The sequence below is a fragment of the Coregonus lavaretus genome (assembly GCF_964263955.1).
Source record: "Coregonus lavaretus genome assembly, chromosome: 3".
Lineage (NCBI taxonomy): Eukaryota > Metazoa > Chordata > Actinopteri > Salmoniformes > Salmonidae > Coregonus > Coregonus lavaretus.
Genome location: NC_139990.1, coordinates 46,067,419 through 46,088,647, shown reverse-complemented (window position 1 = coordinate 46,088,647; position 21,229 = coordinate 46,067,419). Strand labels below are relative to the sequence as shown.

General features: G+C 44.3%; 1 protein-coding gene across 3 annotated transcripts in view; it reads right to left on the bottom strand.

The window, feature by feature from the left end:
• LOC311124436 (focal adhesion kinase 1-like) overlaps positions 1-21,015 on the bottom strand; it is a 129,871-nt gene extending 108,856 nt beyond the window's left edge. For 2 of the 3 annotated variants that reach the window (XM_084158296.1, XM_084158298.1), the window contains exons 1-2: positions 19,689-19,763; positions 5,668-5,697 (exon numbers count right to left, since the gene is read on the bottom strand). In XM_084158296.1, coding sequence (XP_084014422.1) covers positions 5,668-5,697; positions 19,689-19,725 — 67 coding nt within the window. In that variant the 5' untranslated portion in view covers positions 19,726-19,763. Of the gene's footprint in view, positions 1-5,667; positions 5,698-19,688; positions 19,764-20,855 lie in introns of those variants that run through there. The other variant, XM_084158299.1, reaches the window with a different exon arrangement.
• Positions 21,016-21,229: the final 214 nt, after the last annotated feature.

The window sequence follows — 21,229 nt, the reverse complement described above, 5'->3', positions numbered from 1 at the left end:
GTTCTGTTTCTGTTTCTACTGCTGCTGTTTCTGCTGCTAGTTCTGTTTCTACTGCTACTGCTGCTAGTTCTGTTTCTGTTTCTACTGCTGCTAGTTCTGTTTCTGTTTCTACTGCTACTGCTGCTAGTTCTGTTTCTGTTTCTACTGCTGCTAGTTCTGTTTATACTGCTACTAGTTCTGTTTCTACTGCTACTGCTACTGCTGCTAGTTCTGTTCCTGTTCCTACTGCTACTAGTTCTGTTTCTACTGGTACTAGTTCTGTTTCTACTGCTACTGCTGTTTCTGTTTCTACTTCTACTGCTACTAGTTCTGTTTCTACTGCTACTGGTGCTAGTCCTGTTTCTGTTTCTACTACTGCTAGTTCTGTTTGTGTTCCTACTGCTGCTAGTTCTGTTTCTACTGCTACTAGTTCTGTTTCTGTTTCTACTGCTGCTAGTTCTGTTTCTGTTTCTACTGCTACTGCTGCTAGTTCTATTTCTGTTTCTACTGCTGCTAGTTCTGTTTCTGTTTCTACTGCTATTGCTGCTAGTTCTGTTTCTACTGCTGCTAGTTCTGTTTCTACTGCTGCTTGTTCTGTTTCTACTGCTGCTACTTCTGTTTCTGTTTCTACTGCTGCTAGTTCTGTTTCTGTTCCTACTCCTACTGCTGCTAGTTCTGTTTCTACTGCTACTAGTTCTGTTTCTGTTTCTACTGCTGCTAGTTCTGTTTCTGTTTCTACTGCTACTGCTGCTAGTTCTATTTCTGTTTCTACTGCTGCTAGTTCTGTTTCTGTTTCTACTGCTATTGCTGCTAGTTCTGTTTCTACTGCTGCTAGTTCGGTTTCTGTTTCTACTGCTGCTAGTTCTGTTTCTGTTTCTACTGCTGCTTGTTCTGTTTCTACTGCTGCTACTTCTGTTTCTGTTTCTACTGCTGCTAGTTCTGTTTCTGTTCCTACTCCTACTGCTGATAGTTCTGTTTCTACTGCTGTTTCTACTGCTGCTAGTTCTGTTTCTGCTGCTAGTTCTGTTTCTGCTGCTAGTTCTGTTTCTGTTTCTACTGCTGCTAGTTCTGTTTCTGCTGCTAGTTCTGTTTCTGCTGCTAGTTTTGTTTCTGTTTCGATTGCTGCTATTTCTGTTTCTGTTTCTACTGCTGCTAGTTACATTTACATTTTAGTCATTTAGCAGACGCTCTTATCCAGAGCGACTTACAGTTAGTGAGTGCATACATTTTTATTTTTTTATACTGGAATCGAACCCACAACCCTGGCATTACAAATGCCATGCTCTACCAACTGAGCTACATCCCTGCCGGCCATTCCCTCCCCTACCCTGGACGACGCTGAGCCAATTGTGCGCCGCCCCATGGGTCTCCCGGTCGCGGCCGGCTACGACAGAGCCTGGATTCGAACCAGGATCTCTAGTGGCACAGCTAGCACTGCGATGCAGTGCCTTTGACCACTGCGCCACTCGGGTGGCGCAGTGGTCTGTTTCTGATTCTACTGCTGCTACTTCTGTTTCTGTTTCTACTGCTGCTAGTTCTGTTTCTACTGCTGCTAGTTCTGTTTCTGTTTCTACTGCTGCTAGTTCTGTTTCTGCTGCTTGTTCTGTTTCTGTTTCTAATGCTGGTAGTTCTGTTTCTGCTGCTAGTTCTGTTTCTGTTTCTAATGCTGCTAGTTCTGTTTCTGCTGCTAGTTCTGTTTCTGCTGCTAATTCTGTTTCTGTTTCTACTGCTGCTATTTCTGTTTCTACTGCTACTGCTGCTAGTTCTGTTTCTACTGCTAGTTATGTTTCTGCTGCTAATTCTGTTTCTGTTTCTCCTGCTACTTCTGCTAATTCTGTTTCTGTTTCTAACGCTTCTGTTCTGTTTCTACTTCTACTGCTGCTAGTTCTGTTTCTACTGCTACTAGTTCTGTTTCTACTGCTACTGCTGCTAGTTCTGTTTCTGTTTCTAATGCTGCTAGTTCTGTTTCTACTGCTGCTAATTCTGTTTCTGTTTCTACTGCTGCTAGTTCTGTTTCTACTGCTAGTTCTGTTTCTACTGCTACTGCTGCTAGTTCTGTTTCTGCTGCTACTGCTGTTGCCTGGGAAGTTCTCTCTCTACCTGGCCTAGTTATTCAACAGCTATCCCGTCTCCTCACAGGCACACTAATCACAGCCCTGCCTGATATTTAATCAGTTCAAGACTAATGGGAATTCACCCCTCTGCTCCTTAATATGTGCAAGTGACAGACACACAGACAGACAGCAGTCCTCCTGTAAGGCAGTGCTGAGCAGTAGTCAGTGTTTGCCAGCTCCGGTTCTCGAGTACCCCCAACAGCACACATTTTTCTTGTAACCCGGGACAAACATACCTCAATCAACTCATTTAGGGCTTGATGATTAGTTGACAAGATGAATCGGTGTGCTTGTTCGGGGCTACAATAAAAACGAGGACAGGAGTTGGGAAACCCTGCGTTAGATGATGATGGTGCACTGATTACTTTCACAGCCATGGATGACTTATTCACCATCATAGCTTGGTTTGTTGTGGTGATGAGATGAGAGAAGAAGACCTTTGTCTCTATGGCAACCTACTGTAAGATTCTACTGTACATATTGGGCCATTGACATTCAGTGCACCTATCGTCTTGGCAAGTTATAGTAGGAGAGGCAGCAATAATACCTGCATAAAGCAGGGCATGGCAAATCAAATCGAACTCTAACTATATCAGAGTTCTGGGAATTAGCATTCAGTCAGTGTAGCTTTCATATTCAACAGCCGACAATCAAGTCTTCACACATCCAAACACAGCCATCAGCAACAGAAAGACCTCTAAAAAACACTGAGATGAACACTGGTTAAAAGGCTCTACCTAGAAGCACCTAGTGTGCATAACATATCTGCTGTGTGTACACAATACATACTTGGGAGTGGAGGGTGTTGAGCGTAAACACAGGCGCCCTGAGCCCAGCATAGGGGGATGCAGCCGCTCCTCTCCATGATGGCCGCCGCAGCAGCAGCACCTGTCTGTCTATCCCACCACCAGACCCTGCGGCCTGTACCAGACCCAGGCTCCCTGTCCCTGTCCCCTTCCACAACCGCATAGAGGCCAGGCCAGGACAGGCTGCTGCTTCCCCCTCTGCTACTGAGGACCCCGCACAGCCCCTCTCCGCTTCACACAGCCCCTACCGCTGCCCACCTCTGACCCGTTCACACAGCCCTGCCTCAGGGCCACGGGGGAGAGAAGGTGGGGAGGAGGAGAGGACTTCAAGGGAGCAACTCAGTGAAATCCTCAAGAGGTTTTTTATCCCAACATCCACCTTGCCTGACAGACAGGCTGTTTCCGGGTCAGAGAAGGTGTTTGGTGTCACTCCGAGAGAGAGAGAGAGAGAGAGAGAGAGAGAGAGAGAGAGAGATCAATATGGGACAGGTCTGTGTTGTCAGCTCGTCTTCAGATTCCTCTTCAGATGCCCTCAGCGTTGGCTTCCAGCCTCTAAATAAATCCCTCTGCGTGCCTCTGCACAGCCTTGTAAATTAATCCAGCCCGTGAGGCAGCTGACTTGGAAAACAGTGTAGTAGAAGACAGAGGAGACAAAAAACTAAACAAAACAATCCTTCAGTTAATTCAGCACTACAACCGCCAGTCTATTCTGATGTGACAGCTCCTTTTAGCTCCTCAGCTCTAGTTTGTTATTCAGGACAAGCTGCTGCTGCTACTGCTGCTGCTGCTGCTGTGAAACACTGCTGCCGAGCCGGCTGTGTCAGGAGGGAGTGTGAGCTGGGTTTGTGTGTGACTCAAAGAGAGAGAGAGGTAGAGGGAGAGGGAGAGAGAGAGAGAATGAGGGAGGGGGGAGGCAAGGTGGGAGGGAGGAAGGGAGGAGAGAGAGAGGGAGGGAGGGTGAGAGACTAGTAGAGAGCTCAACCTCATTTAGGGAACTACACTCAGCTCTTCTCCTGTTTACAAAACGGACAGCGGAGAGAAAGTGAGAGAGAGAGAGAGAGCTGCAAATCAAGTCCAACCAGGGTCATGACTAGCGCTCAGCTCATTAGCAAACAATATCTCCTCCTCTCCCTCCTCCTCTCCCTCCTCTTTCTCCTCCTCCTCCTCCTTATAACCAGGTCTGTCCCCAGCCAAAACATGTCCCTCCCTCTCTCCTCTCCTCCTCCTCTCCTCTCCTCCTCCTCTCCTCTCTACTGTATGCTTTCCATTTGCAGCATTCAATTTTCCTCCAAGGTGTAGACAGGTGAGGAATTCTGATGACGTTACATAAGATGTTTTAAGTTAAATGAAAAGTAACTCTGCAATGCTATCACCATCCTAGTGAATGTCTTGGATCAGAGATACTGTCTCTGTGGTGTGATGAGGTCACAGCTACCTCCCTGTCTCAGTGGCAAATTGAGGTTTTTTGATTCCACCAATCACACATCAGAACAGAGGTTCTATGGAATAAAGTCATAATGCATGAATTAGGCGTAGGCTATTACATGATTAAGCAGTTATAAACCTGTTGCAAAACACAATGGTATTAGTATATTCACACGCAAGTCTGAGCCCTTCAAGACCTTTACTTGTACCTCTGTATGTTTACGCGAGTTGGGTTGTAAGAGTGTAGAGACAGATCTTTCTCCTATTTTCTCTATCCTCTAAGGCAGGGTTTCCCAAAGCTTTGCACACCTGGATTGTACAATATTTGCACATTACGTTATTATTACGTTAAAATTCTTCAAACACTGTCAAGTTGGCTGTTGATCATTGGTAGACCAGGGTGGTCACAAGAAAGAGCCGTCGATTTTGGACGTTTGAAAAGGTCCTGAGGACGTGGATATATGCCTTCGTTGGAGCTATATAAATAAATAAAAACAATTACAAATAAAACAACGGCACAAAGAACAACAAACTCACGAGGCTCTGAGCCAGAGCACGCTGCTTAGACCACTGCACCACGGCAGTTCACAATTATCTTGCAAGCAGGGAGAGTACTTGATGATACTTAATGAAAACAGTGCATTAACCCTTTGAGTTGTTTCTGTTCTAACCCTGTAACAACGCGGAATTAACCCTGTAACCATGTGGAATTAACCCTGTAAACACACTGAATTAATGGGTCAAAAATGTACGTTCATCCAATTACGGCAATTCCGAAGTGAAACTATGAGAACAGGTTGTGCTAGCCAGCCATGTTGACGTCTTGCCATAGAATTTCAAGCCGATTTAAGTCAAAACTGTAAGTCTGATGAGAAATGAAATAGCTATCAAACTGGAAGAAGTTTGCATTCCTTCATTCCTTTGCAGAGATGTTTACTGCAACTAATACTTATCTGATATTTTCCATTAGAACATTTTCTCCAGTACATGTTGTTCAAACAATTAAATATTGATGAAGAATCAGATAGAGAAATGCTGATGCAGGAGATGAAGAGAGACCCATGTTGCCTTTAGCTTCAGCCCTGGGCTCCCTCCAGGAAACTAACACAGAGTCACATAGCTGTATGTACTGTATAGGGAATAACATGCAAAATGCAATCTGGCTGCAATCATCTAGAGCAAGTCTAGGTGCAGTTTGTCCTTTTCTATAATAACTACACACACTCAACCAGCGCTTCACACGTAGCACTATTAACTTTAAATTACAGAATCTTTACTGCCAGTGCAAAGATTAAAGGAAAATTGTGCCAAATTACAAGGAGGAAAAATCCCCAGGTACATACCAGCGTAGTATGATGATATCCTGGAAATATCTGCAAGGGAAACAGAGAGAGAGAAGAAATGTTAGGAAGGCATTCAATGGCATTACTCAGGGTATTTACATGAGCTGACTGTGATCCATTGAAAGCTACGCACCAATGGAGGCTAGCCAGTAGCCAGCAGCACCTGTGCAGATACAGCCCCCTAGAGGTCATGTGTTCAGCACAGCCCTGAGGCTGGTAGACTGCGCTGCCAAAGGCACTGGGGTCTTGGCTTGCTTGCACAGAACCTTTGCTGTTTCAGGTGATGTAACGGTGAATGTAATCTCAAGTAGCATTACATGTCATTCTCAAGTAGTAACATTATACATTTATGGTACTTGACATTTCTCAAAGGCTTGCATGATGGTAGCAGGCTGGTGACTGTCATAAATTGATTTGGAGAGATCGTGGGGAAAGTGGTACAAAGTAAGAAAGAAGATAGTATTAATCCTGGATGGAACGCACCGAATCCTGACACAGGGAGGAGGATGTGCTTCTGTTTCTGATCACTTTAGAATTGATTAGCCCTAATCTAATAAGCGTTAAGCAGTCTAGACTATTTTCTCCACACACAGTGTTTTTGGATTCAGCACAGGGGTCCTTGTCTGCCTGCCTGCAGTCAGTCACCACCTAACCTTGTCCTCCAGTGGAGATTATGGTAGCGTCCCAAATGGTACCCTATTCCCTACATAGTGCACTACTTCTGACCTATGGGCCCTAGTCAAACGAGTGCACTAAAAAGGGAATAGGGTGCCATTTGGCACTCAAGATTACATCCTCCTGCAGTCATTAAAGTCAGAGGCACGTTCAGACAGACAGCAGATGATGGCAGGGTTTTGATAAGACCCCTCTAGATAGCACAAGGGACTCACCACATCAGTATTTCACTGGCTTCTTAGGGTGGCGATTTAGAAGGGCTGGCTACATTATTAGGCAGGCAGCCAGATGAAAAGACAGACTGACAAAAGCATGCCAGACAGACAAACAGACAGACAGACAGGTAGCCGGCAGCACAGGAGGTTGGTGGCACCTTAATTGGGGAGGACGGGCTCGTAGTAATGGCTGGAGCGGAATACAGTGCATTCGGAAAGTATTCAGACCCATTGACTTTTTCCACATTTTGTTCATTTACAGCCTTATTCTAAAATTGATTAAATAGTTTTTTCCCCTCATCAATCTACACACAATACCCCATTATGACAAAGCAAAAACAGGTTTTTAGAAATGTTAGCAAATTTATTTATTTTTAAACCCGGAAACATTACATTTACATAAGTATTCAGTACTTTGTTGAAGCACCTTTGGCAGCGATTACAGCCTCAAGTCTTATTGGGTGTGACGCTACAAGCTTGGCACACCTGTATTTGGGGAGTTTCTCCCATTCTTCTCTGCAGATCCTCTCAAGCTCTGTCAGGTGTGGATGGGGAGCATCGCTGCACAGCTATTTTCAGGTCTCTCCAGAGATGTTCGATCGGGTTCAGATCCGGGCTCTGGCTGGGCCAATCAAGGACATTCAGAGACTTGTCCCGAAGCCACTCCTGCGTTGTCTTGGCTGTGTGCTTAGGGTTGTTGTCTTGTTGGAAGGTGAACCTTCGCCCCAGTCTGAGGTCCTGAGCACACCGGAGCAGGTTTTCATCAAGGATCTCTCTGTACTTTGCTCCTTTCATCTTTCCCTCGATCCTGACTAGTCTCCCAGTCCCTGCCGCTGAAAAACATCCCCACAGCATGATGCTGCCACCACCTTGCTTCACCGTAGGGATGGTGCCAGGTTTCCTCCAGACGTGACGCTTGGCATTCAGGCCAAATAGTTCAATCTTGGTTTCATCAAGCAAGCAAGCAAGCAAGCAAGCAAGTTTATTTATATAGCACAATTCATACATCGAAGCAATTCAATGTGCTTTACAAAGATGTTTATCAAAAGTAATGAAAACATAATAATAATAAAAATACAATAAAAAATAAATAAAATTTTTTTTTTTAAAGATTTAAAATTAAAAATTAAAAATGGGATAAAAACATAGGAAGCTATAAGGCTAAACAGTGTGGTTAAGTTTAAGTGCTCAGCCGTAGGCATGTGAAAAGAGAAGTGTTTTTAACCTGGATTTAAAAATGGATACGTTTGGGGCACATCTAAGATCTTCTGGTAGTTTATTCCAGTTGTGTAAGGCATAAGTGCTAAACGCAGCTTCTCCATGTTTAGTTTGGGCTCTGTGCTCTACTAGCTGACCTGTGTTCATGGATCTAAGAGCCCTGCTCGGTTTATATTCTTCAAACATATCAGACATGTACTCGGGTCCTAAACCATTCAAAGATGTATAAACTAAAAGCACCACTTTGAAATCAATTCTGTAACTGACTGGAAGCCAATGTAAAGATTTAAGAACCGGAGTGATGTGCTCCGTTCTCTTGGTCCTGGTTAACATTCTAGCAGCTGCATTCTGAATGAGCTGCAGCTGTTTTACAGTCTTTTTCGGGAGTCCTGTTAAGAGGCCATTACAGTAGTCAACCCTACTAGAGATAAAAGCATGGATGAGCTTCTCTTGATCTTTTTGGGACACCAAGCCTTTGATTCTGGCTATATTTTTTAGATGATAGAATGCTGTTTTAGTGACCACTTTGATATGACTGCTAAATGTGAGGTCTGAGTCTATCAGAACACCAAGATTACGCACTTGATCGCTGGTTTTAAGGACCCGAGAATCCAGCTCTTTACTAATACTTGTTCTTTTATTTTTGTTGCCAAACACAATAATCTCAGTTTTATCTTGGTTTAATTGTAGACAATTTTGGCTCATCCAGGTATTTATGTGCTCTATACAGTGACACTGAGAGTCTATTGAGCTGTTGTCATACGGTTCGAGAGCCATATATATTTGAGTATCATCAGCATAGCTGTGGTAGTTAATGTTGTTGTTCTGTAAAATTTGGCCCAGAGGTAGCATATAGAGATTGAACAGAATCAGTCCGAGAACTGATCCCTGTGGAACTCCGCATGTCATAGCCACCCTATCAGATTCATGATTACCAATGGTGACAAAGTAACTCCGGCCATCTAGATAAGATCTGAACCAATCTTTTCCAGCCTATCTATAAGTGTTCCATGATCAACAGTGTCAAATGCTGCACTGAGATCTAATAGAACCAGAACTGATATATCATTTAAAACTTTAATCAGGGCCGTTTCAGTACTGTGGTGAGGTCGGAAACCTGACTGAAATTTGTCTAAGAGACCGCATGAGGTCACAAAATTGCTGAGTTGATTGAAGAAAACCTTCTCAATGATCTTGGCTATAAAAGGGAGATTTGATACAGGTCTATAGTTGTTCATTATAGATGCATCCAGTGTTCTCTTTTTTAATAGGGGCTTAATGGCAGCTGTTTTTAGAGACGTTGGGAAAATGCCTGATTGCAGAGAGCTATTAACTATTTGCTGTAGGTCCATTGTTATAGAGTTAAACAAAAGTCTGATGGCAGTGTGTCGAGACAGCAAGTGGAAGCTTTAAGATGTCGAACTGTTTCTTCTAGGGATTTTTGATCAATTGTATTAAAATGCAACATAATAACCAAGTTATGTCTTGGTGGTCGTGGTGATGGTACAGAGTCCTTTTTAGACTGAGCAGTTTTGATGGTCCGTCTTATACTTATAATTTTTTCACTAAAGAAACACGCAAATTCATTACATTTCACAGTGGACATGAGTTCTGATGGTATCTGCTTTATTGGGTTTGTAAGCTTGTCGACCATGACAAATACAGGGCGGGTATTGTTAATATTCTTGTTGATCATTCTCGATAAATGTTGCTGTCTGGCCCTGCGTAACTCATTGTTGAAGCTACCAAGGCTTTGTTTATAGATGTCATAGTGAATTTGAAGTTTAGTTTTCCTCCACTTACGTTCCGCTTTCCTACATTCTCTTTTCAGGGCGCTTACCATCATGGTGGTTCTCCATGGTGTTTTCTGTTTGCTCATAGTTTTCTTTACCTTTACCGGTGCAACACGATCCATGACATTCAATATTTTGGCATTAAAATTATCCAGGAGTACATCAACTGACTCAGCACTTATTATTGGAGAGATAGCTATGGCTTCCATAAACTGAGCATTGGTACTCTCATTAATGTAGCTTTTCTTAACAGAAACTGAGTTTACTGGAACATTCGGGGTGATAAGTGATTAAAAAAAGACACAGAAATGATCAGGCCATGTCTTTAACCATGACAGAGGAAATATCGAGACCTTTAGAGATCTACCAGATCTAGAATGTGGCCTTGAGTGTGTGTGCGCTCTTTCACATGTTGAGGGAGATCAAAAGTGTCAAGTAGTGCAAAAAGTTATTTGGCATTATTGTCTGTACTATTATCTATGTGGATGTTAAAATCCCCTGTAATAATAAACAAGTTATAATCAACTGATATAACAGAGAGTAGTTCAGCAAAATCATCAATAAAAATTTGCAGAATATCGTAGAGGTCTGTAAATGGTTAAAAACTAAATTTTGGGGGTACCCTTCAATGTAAAACAGAGGTATTCAAAAGAAATAAAATTACCTAGTGTATTTTCTTTGCACTGGAACGTATCTTTGAATAGGGCAGCCACTCCTCCTCCTTTCCTACCATTTCATTTTTACATTTTAGTCATTTAGCAGACGCTCTTATCCAGAGCGACTTACAGTTAGTGAATACATATTTTTTTATACTGGCCCCCCGTGGGAATCGAACCCACAACCCTGGCGTTGCAAACGCCATGCTCTATCAACTGAGCTACATCCCTGCCGGCCATTCCCTCCCCTACCCTGGACGACGCTGGGCCAATTGTGCGCCGCCCATGAGTCTCCCGGTCGCGGCCGGCTGCGACAGAGCCTGGATTCGAACCAGGATCTCTAGTGGCACAGTTAGCACACCACTGCGCCACTCAGGAGTACACGTATTTCGACACGTATTCATATAGCCACATTTTTCAGGTGCTGTCTCGTTAAGAATGGCAGCACTACAGCCTTCTGTTAGCCACATAATCTTGTTTCTCATGGTCTGAGAGTCCTTTAGGTGCCTTTTGGCAAACTCCAAGCGGGCTGTCATGTGCCTTTTACTGAGGAGTGGCTTCTGTCTGGCCACTCTACCATTAAGGCCTAATTGGTGGAGTGCTGCAGAGATGGTTGTCCTTCTGGAAGGTTCTCCCATCTCCACAGAGGAACTCTGGAGCTGTGTCAGAGTAACCATCGGGTTCTTGGTCACCTCCCTGACCAAGGCCCTTCTCCCCTGATTTCTCAGTTTGGACAGGCGGCCAGCTCTAGGAAGAGTCTTGGTGGTTCCAATCTTTTTCCATTTAAGAATGATGGAGGCCACTGTGTTCTTGGGGACCTTCAATGCTGCAGAAATGTTTTGGTACCCTTCCCCAGATCTGTGCCTCGACACAATCCTGTCTCGGAGCTCTACGGACAATTCCTTCAACCTCATGGCTTGGTTTTTGCTCTGACATGCACTGTCAACTGTGGGACCTTATATAGACAGGTGTGTACCTTTCCAAATAATGTCCAATCAATTACATTTACCACAGGTGGACTCCAATCAAGTTGTAGAAACATCTCAAGGATGATCAATGGAAACAGGATGCACCTGAGCTCAAATTCGAGTCTCATAGCAATGGGTCTGAATACTTAAGTAAATAAGGTATTTCAGTTTTTATTTTGAATAAATTTGCAAAAATTTATAAAAACCTGTTTTCGCTTTGTCATTATGGGGTATTGTGCGTAGTTTGATGAGGATGTATTTATTTATATAAGGCTGTAACGTAACAAAATGTGGAAAAAGTAAAGGGGTCTGAATACTTTCCAAATGCACTGTAAGTGGAATGGTATCATTCCATTTGCTCCGTTCTGGCCATTATTATGAGCCGTCCTCCCCTCAGCAGCCTCCACTGACCGATAGACAGACAGAGAGAAAAACAAACTGTCACGACTTATGCCGAGGCTGCCTCCCCTCCTTGTTCGGGCAGGTTTCGGCGTTCAGCGTCACCGGCTTACTAGCTACTGCCGATCCATTTATCATCACTCCATTTGTCTTGTCTTCAATCACACACACCTGGTCCTTATTCCCTCATTAGTCATGGTATAAGTGTTCCCTCTGCTTCCTTGTCTGTGTGGGGGATTGTTTATTGTGGAGGTTTGTGAAGCTCGGTGGGGCTTGTGTATCGACGGGAGTATTTTCCCGTGTGCCTTGTATTACGTATTTCTGCGTAAACCTGTATTTTGCGGATTAAAGCCTGTTATTCTGTGATTTACCCTCCTGCGCCTGACTTCTTCAACACCACCTCATCACACAAACAGACAGACAGACAGACAGACAGACAGACAGACAGACAGACAGAAAGACAGACAGACAGACAGACAGACAGACAGACAGAAGCCCTGCTATCAGTGAGGAGCCAGGAGCAGCTAAGCACATCAGTTAATCATAAAGCTCGTTATTCTTGACTAAACCTGTCTCAGCAGAAAGCACAGCGAAGGAGATGATATAGATGATCTGAGAGAACAGCGATGACTGAATAAGGGATCCATGACGTAAGACTTTGGATGGGATGGAAATAAGTCAATTCGGGGTAAAAAAAAAAGGCAACGACAGACTAAAATGTTAAGCGCCAGGGCTTCAAATGACATGGAGTTATGGAGGTATTGCTTTACCTCCATAACTTGCTACATTTGCACCACTGTATATATATTTTCTGTTGTATTTTTGACTTTATGTTTTTTTACCCCATATGTAACTCTGTGTTGTTTTTATCGCACTGCTTTGCTTTATCTTGGCCAGGTCGCAGTTGTAAATGAGAACTTGTTCTCAACTGGCTTACCTGGTTAAATAAAGGTGAAATAAAATAAAAAAATTAATGATATTGGATACTAAAAGCCATAAACTGAGAGAAGTTGTGTGGTACAGAGATTGTATATTCTTCCTCACTGATCAAAATAAATGGTTCTATCAATTCCTCTTTTAACACATATGAAATGCCACTGTGTCACACCCTGATCTGTTTCACCTGTCTTGTGCTTGTCTCCACCCCCCACCAGGTGTCTCCTATTCTTCCCCATTATCCCCTGTGTATTTATACCTGCGTTTTCTGTTTGTCTGTTGCCAGTTCGTCTTGTTTTGTCAGGTCTTCCAGCGTGTTTCCCGTTTCTCAAGTTCTCAAGTTCTTGTTTTCTAGTCTTCCCGGTTCCGACCTTTCTGCCTGTCCTGACCCTGAGCCTGCCTGCCGTTCTGTCCCTTATTGACTCTGCCTTGGATTACGAACTTCTGCCTGCCCTCGACCTGCCCTTTGCCTGCCCCTTGGTGTTAATAAATATTCTGAGAATCGAACTATCCGCCTCCTGTGTCTGCATCTGGGTCATATCCTGAGTCGTGATAGTACGAACTGGCCATGACTGACCCAGCAGACTCGGACCAGCTCCGCAATGCTGTCTCCCTCCAAGGAGCCACCATTGGAAGACACGAGGAGTTACTTCATAACCTTGTGGAGGGACTCCATACCTTGGCGGAACACCATGACCATGCCTTCAATGCATAGTTGGAACAATTCCGCGGTCTATCTACTAGGCGGCAAGCCACAACGGTAACCTTCCAGACTCCCAGTAACCACGCTACCAGCGGTGCTTCTCCCCAGCCTACCCCGGATTCCCGAGAAACCCGCTTACCTCCTCCGGAGCGCTATGCTGGGGATCCTGGAACCTGCCGGGCGTTTCTTTCCCAGTGTTCCCTCATCTTCGAGCTACAGCCCTCTTCGTTTCCTTCGGATCTTAATACGCTGATGTCCGGGAGGGCACTCGCCTGGGCTACGGCAGTGTGGGAGCAACAACCCATTGTTTGCCTTAGTCTGGAGGATTTCATGGCGGAGGTAAGGAAAGTGTTCGATTGTCCGGGAGAGAGGCGGCTCGGAAGCTACTTTGGCTGAGTCAAGACTCCCGTAGTGTGGCAGACTACGTGGTAGATTTTCGCACGTTGGCCACCAAGAGTGCCTGGAACCCGGAGTCCCTGTTCGACACCTTCCTTCACGGATTATCGGAGGGAATTAATGATGAGCTCGCAGCCCGGGAGCTGCCTATGGACCTCGACTCCCTCATAGCCCTGACCATAAGGATTGATGGGCGGTTACGGGAACGCAGCAGGGAGAGGAGGTCTGTTCCTGGCCACACGCGATCGTCCATGGGTTCCCCCTCGCCTCTGAAGAATCCCGGAAGTCCCCGACGCCTGCATTCCCGAGAGAATCCGATGTCAACCGAGTTCCCCCGGGAATCATCGAGGACTGTCGACTCGCCTCCTCAAGAGCCCATGCAACTGGGCAAGGCTAGATTGTCTTCTGAGGAACGTTTACGCAGACTGACCTCCAAATGTTGTCTGTATTGTGGTACTTCAGGATATTACATATCCACCTGTCCAGTAAAAAGCCCAGGCTCATCAGTAGGTACAAGTACGCTGGTGGGCCATACAGGGAGTCTCCCATCTCCCATTACTCATACTCCTCTCCATGCTATCCTGCTGTGGGGTGACCGGTCTAAATCTCTCCGGGTGCTCATTGACTCTGGGGCCGACGGGAGCTTTATGGACGCTACCCTGGTGTCGAAACTGGGCATCTCTACACAACCCCTCTCCATTCCCATGGACGCCAGAGCATTGGACGGACGCTCTATTGGCAGGGTCACTCACAGTATGGTTCCCATCAACCTGCGAGTGTCAGGTAACCACAGTGAGTCCATGCAGTTTCTGCTCATTGAGTCTCCTCATGTACCCGTGGTTTTGGGATTGTCATGGCTCCAAAGGCACAACCCCCTGATTGACTGGGGGGCTACGAGTTCTATCCTGGGTTGGAGCCGGTTCTGTCACGCACATTGCCTCAAGGCGGCGCAGCCTGCCCCTGGGCGTTCTCCTGCGGGCTTGGGAAAAGCCGAAAAGCCTCAGACCTCTCAGCAGTTCCCGCGGAGTACCAGGACCTACGGGAGGTTTTCAACAAGGCCCGTGCCACATCTCTTCCTCCGCATCGAGCCTACGACTGCGCCCTTGATCTCCTCCCAGGCACTACACCGCCTCGGGGGCGGCTTTATTCTCTGTCTGGTCCGGAGACCAAGACCATGGAAGTGTACATTGAGGACTCTCTGGCTGCAGGGTTCATTCGTCCTTCTGCCTCCCCGAACGGGTCAGACTCCAAACACAGCTCCCTAGTGTGTGTGTGTGTGCACATGCCTGTCTGTCTGTGTGTGTGTGGAAGACAAACACAGCCTTTTAAAAGGAGGCAGTCAACTGTCATTACTGACTGACTACAACATTCCTCCTGATTCCCCTAGACCAGACTGGATTGACATATTGCAGCAGACCTGGCTGACTGACTACAACATTCCTCCTGATTCCCCTAGACCAGACTGGATTGACATACTGCAGCAGACCTAGCTTGTTTGATTGATCTGGGTGATTGTTGAATGGTGATGTGTACTGGACTTGCTGAGACAGCAGCTTGCAAAACGGATTACTGTGTGTGTGTGTGTGTGCGTGTGCGTGTGTGTGTGTATGCGACCGTGCGTGCGCGTGTGGATAGGCCTATACCAGTACACCTGGTCTAGGATGAGACTATACATGGGCTACGTCTGACTCAGCACAACGCTATGGCTCTGTCACGCCACTCATTTACTCACCTAGACAACACCTGCCAAGGAGAGGCACAGGGGAGGAGATGGTCATGAATCACAATCTTACTCAAAACTGTACAGTAATGCTGAATTCCCAATTCCCCTAGCCTCTACATTCAAATTGTACTACTCAAATGATATTACTAACAGGACAGCACAGAACGATTGTCACCTTCCCACTGGGCAAAAACTGGTTGAATCAACGTTGTTTCCAAAGTCATTTCAACTAAAAGATTCAATGCGATGACGTTGAATCAACATAGAAAACTGAATGGATTTGCAAAAAGTTATCAACGTAAGGGAATTGTCCTTTTTTTCACCCAACTTTGAACCTAAATCCAATGACTGGGTGACATCTTTGGTTGATTTCACATTGAATTCACGTTAGTTGTCAACTCAACCAAACGTAAATCCAAACTAGACGTTGAACTGACGTCTGTGCCCAGTGGGTTGCTGCTATTCCACTCAGAGGTCAATCGTTCTTGCGTGGTAATCATTTAACAGCTGCTCTAGCAGAGTAATCCTATTGGCCTGGGACCAGTTTAAAAAATAATTATCTATCTGGATGTCACCTATCAGATAGGATTCAATTAATAGAAATATAATGAATAGAACAGGAGTCCCCATTCAAGACAATGATTCGTCTGTTCTATTCATTCTATTTAATTAATTTCATCCTATCTAATAGGTGAAATCCAGATAGATGGATATTTTTTTTTACTGGGACCTGAAGATTAGCTGTATAAACTACAGTGATGTGAAAAGCCTCAGACTGTCAGACATGACTACTGTAAGAACTCTAGATCCTGCCACAGAATGTTCACATAGAAATGCATAGCTTAGAACAGACATGATTATCAGTCAGGTAGAATTGGAAATCATGTTAGCTTTATTCAATACATTTCTATCTACCAGTTTCAGAAATATTTGTTGTCTCACTGAATAATACACACCAGTTGTTTGCATTCTATCAATGAACAGGAAATGTAAAATAAGAAATTCAAGGAGAGTGATGACGGCAGCCACCTTGATCATCAGTTCAACCTCAGGTATAAAATGCAATTGAGTCAGAGTTCTTGCCATTTACATAATTTGTGCTGCTAATCACATAATCCAATTTGTCTCTGGCAACATATCGGTTTAGGATTTGTTTGCTATAAAAAGCCGTCGTCAATGCAGGGCCAAACATCTGTGGACTACAGGAAAAAAAAGAGGACTGAGCACGCCCCCATTCTCATCAACAGGGCTGTAGTGGAACAGGTTGAGAGCTTCAAGTTCCTTGGTGTCCACATCACCCACAAACTATCATGGTCCAAACACACCAAGACAGTCGTGAAGAGGGCACGACAAAGCCTATTCCCCCTCAGGAGACTGAAAACATTTGGCATGGGTCCTCAGATCCTCAAAAAGTTATACAGCTGCACCATCGAGAGCATCCTGACTGGTTGCATCACCGCCTGGTATGGCAACTGCTCGGCCTCCGACCACAAGGCGTTGAACTGACGTCTGTGCCCAGTGGGTGTGTGCTGCTGTTCAACAAAAATAACTTGCCATGGTGGTGGTAGGCATGGTGGTATGCATGTTGGTACGCATGGTGGTAGGCATGGTGGTATGCATGTTGGTACGCATGGTGGTAGGAATGTTGGTACGCATGGTGGTACGCATGGTGGTAGGAATGTTGGTACGCATGGTGGTACGCATGGTGGTAGGAATGTTGGTACGCATGGTGGTACGCATGGTGGTACGCATGTTGGTAGGCATGGTGGTATGCATGGTGGTAGGCATGGTGTTACGCATGGTGGTAGGCATTGTGGTATGCATGGTGGTACGCATGGTGGTACGCATGGTGGTACGCATGGTGGTACGCATGGTGGTAGGCATGGTGGTATGCATGGTGGTACGCAACACATACTAAAAGGAGTAAGAAAGCATTGTAATAAAGGTGTGGGCTCAGAGGAATTGAGTTGGATAATTTGATCTTCACATCCCAGTAGTGACTTCATAAGAGCTGGGTGTGACAGTATAATGTGGTCTCAACGCTGAATTCCTGGGAGGCCAGAGCTTCCTGATTTGTGTAAAAGCTCCGGATGTCAGTTAACCTATTGGTGTCATCAACATTTTTAAAGATGTTTTGAGACACCATCTCAAACAAGAGACCATCTCACATCATGAGAGAGAGAGAGACCATCTCACATCACGAGCGAGAGCGAAAGAGAGAGAGAGAGACAGGTTCACTATTCAAGCCTAAGGTGTGCTGTAGACTTGTGAGAGCTGCACCATACATCACTGAGGGTTAGAGCATATTTGAGTCCTTCTATTTGCAATACACACTCTTACAAAAATAAAATAAAAGGTTTTTTTGGCTGTCCCCATAGGAGAACCCTTTGAAGAAACCTTTTTGGTTCCAGGTAGAACCCTTTTGTGAGGGCTCTACATGGAACCCAAAAGGGTTCTACCTGGAACCAAAAAGGGCTCTCCTATGGGGACAGCCAAAGAACCCTTTTGGAACCCTTTTTTTCTAAGAGTGTAGTTTAGTGAAAGTTATTCCCACAAGCACTTTCCCATTGGACTAAGTCTATAAGGCCATTCCCTGTAGTTATTTAACTACAGACCACCATTCTTCTTGAGCAGAACACTATTGACCGATGGTTCTATATTCTTAGTAAAGACTAACTGACAGAGTATAAAATGTTTTTGCTTCCAGATGTTGCCTTCTTGTATTACAATGTGTTTTACACTTGACAGCCTTGTTGTCTCAATACACAGATTCACTTTTACATAACTGTTTTGAATAAATCACTGTTGATGGGCTTTCCAGGCATTTCTTTCCCCCAGAAGACACAATTCAACTCCCCATCCACTCGTCCTATAATCGCTGTTGGCTGATTTACACAGCAGATCTCCAAACCTTGGTTAAAACAACAACATTTGACAAGATATTTGATAGCGCTAGCCTTTGCTCAGCGTGTACCTTGCCAAGGATCATATTAAAAAAGGGTTCCATAATGAATTATGCCTGTCATTGATCTGGGTTCTGCCTGATACGTGCAGCTTGAAAAGCCTTCTGGAAGGTGAGGTAGAGTACAGTAGGTATGCATGTCGATGTTTAGCAAGCACAGTAGGCCATATTGTCTCTTTTCCCCACTGAGGGCTTATCATCACAACACAGTGTGTGAGAGAGAAAGAACTAACTACAACCAGATGGCAAATATGGCAAAAGTGTACATTTGGATTTTTACACAATAACATGACAAGTCAGTTTAATGCAAATTCCATTGATGAATCAACATAGATAGGTTGAGCATTTGAAGATCTGAGATTGCCTGAGGCAAACTGAGATTGCAAGGCTAGCCTGTTCATTCATCTACTTATTATCAACCTGTATCTGTGTAATGTAATTACATACAATGGCAGTGAACATCTGATCATCTCAAATCTAATTGAACAGAAGGCTTGTCTATGCCTGAGATTGGAATTTGTTCAAAATATTGTGATGCAATACATAACAGCTGGATCGCCCTCTGCAGGGGCGGTCGACATCAGAAGGTACATTTTGTACACAACAAAATCTCTGCTTACATTTATCTGACAATTTGTTGACAATCTCTGCCTTCATTGATTTGACTACTGATTTGACTACAGTTGATCTGACTATTGTTGTCATGACACTGAGGTGAAAGAAACCCAGGTTTTTGCCTGTGTGGTTTCATCCACAGCATTTTGCCTACTCCACTATGAGCACATCTATAGGGTTAGTTAGTGTATGGTACCTATTGCACCGTGTGTACCAGTATCATCACGGGCAGAAGCATAGGCTTATCTATTACTCATACCCACATTATAACTGCTGATATTTCTGGTTATTACAAGCCATTAGATGTGAAGAGATGACTCATACCAGAAGACTTGCCCTGAAGCAGCACATTCTCTGAGGTATACCTCAGTGTCCTGGAATTTACCAGGTAACATTGACAAACAAGGTATGCTATGGGTTCTTCTGAGGGTTGACCACTCAGTACAACATACGGTTGAACACTTTAGATTGTTACCCTGCTCTCCATACCCTGTATGATTACATACAATGGCAGTACTCGACAAAAGAATGCCTGATGCCACTAGTAACATAAGATTCATGTTGCAAACGGCTTTGACCTGTCTGACGTTTCACATGCAACTGCTTGCACGGCCACGACATGAGCAAATTCCTCCCCTTATCTCAGGCACACGGACTCACTCTTCTTGAGACTGACACACGTTCAGTTCTCAGCCAAACAAGCCTACCACTGCTTCTCACAAACTGTCAGTTGTATTATGGATATAAATATAGTACACCTACCTCCATTTCCACAGGCCAGGAAATTCCAGAACTGCATATTTGTAGGCTATTTACATTTACAGAGTATATCCAACTGGTGCAAATCACTTCCCAAAGCACTTCTGTCAGTGCTACGGAGCTGATAACCTGACACCCTCTTACCAACACACCTGGCCTCTCCTCCTCTCTTCCAAACTCCTCCCTTTATACACTAGCTTGAACTTGTTACACCAGCAGGCATGGCAATAATGATACTGATCATTGAAACAAAACTAAACAAATAGATGATCCAGGAATGCAGATAAAATAATGCTGCTCGCCTGCAATCATATGCAGAGTCAACAAATCAATGCAACTCATTGTAAAAAATAAAAATTAAATAAAAAAGATTCATTACAAAATCATTACAGTTTATGAGCACGCTCTCCGGTTTGCACTGTGACAGTAACTGAAGAAAACTCAATATCTGTGAACCTCCTAACACAATGATGGTTATTATACATGTTTTTTTAATGGAGTTGAGCAGCTTTTTGTTAATACACAAGTGGAATAAGGAACAGTCCATATTCGACTTGTGTAATTACATCAGCTTGTCAAATACAGAGGATACTAGGGGCTCCTCTAATCTTCCCCTGCTCCCCTGCAAGTATACATTAGTCAAAGGTAATATTAACAATTGCATACGGATTGACTGGGGCTGAGCAGGCTACAGAACTACATAATGCAATGGCATACAATGTAGCGAGCTCTCAAAACAACCATGAGTTGTTAAAATTTGTAACATTGTAACAATGTTGTAACAACTTTTTTGTTTTGAACTAGCAACATTGTATAATTTCCCTATTCACCACGGGGTATATGAAATGTAGCTACTCGCTGCACACTATTTGAATAAGACATTCTGTGTTCCCTGAACCTTGCACCTAGGCGTGAGATTCGGACACTGCACCACTGTTTGCAGAAACATGCATATTCATGTGCATAAAGGGTATATTCCCCTTTTCGCCATCTAATGAAACCGTATTTTCTCCACCAAAAACGCTAATTAAAGTAGGCTAACTGAAAGCTCCGACTCTCACTGCAACCCATTGTCAATGACTGGTGTCTTACTATGCTAACTGGCTAACGTTAAAGTTATTTAATATCCTCCACATCATTAAAAAATGTATAAGGCCACGTTATACTCACGTATATCTTTACTATCGAAGCTCCACCTCAACTATTTCCGTTAACCGGTCTCCTATCCTGCAAATATGTGTTACAATCCCGTTATAACCGTATAGCTGTGTGGGGTTCCCTCTCCGTTTCTGTTTCTCCACAACACCGTGCACGAGCTCCCTCCTCTCGGTTCCCACTGACACAGCAGCATTGCACCCTAATAGTTCCAATATGGCTGACGTGTAGTGACCATGTAGTGACCATGCCCAGTAGAAACGGCCGGAGAGTTCAGAGGACTCACTGACCATCTCAGGTGTCAAAAGGCAAATTCATAAATTGTTCTACTTGTAAATAGCTTTTTCCCTGACAATTGCATCAACGAGCATTGCAGTTCTCCACAAAGT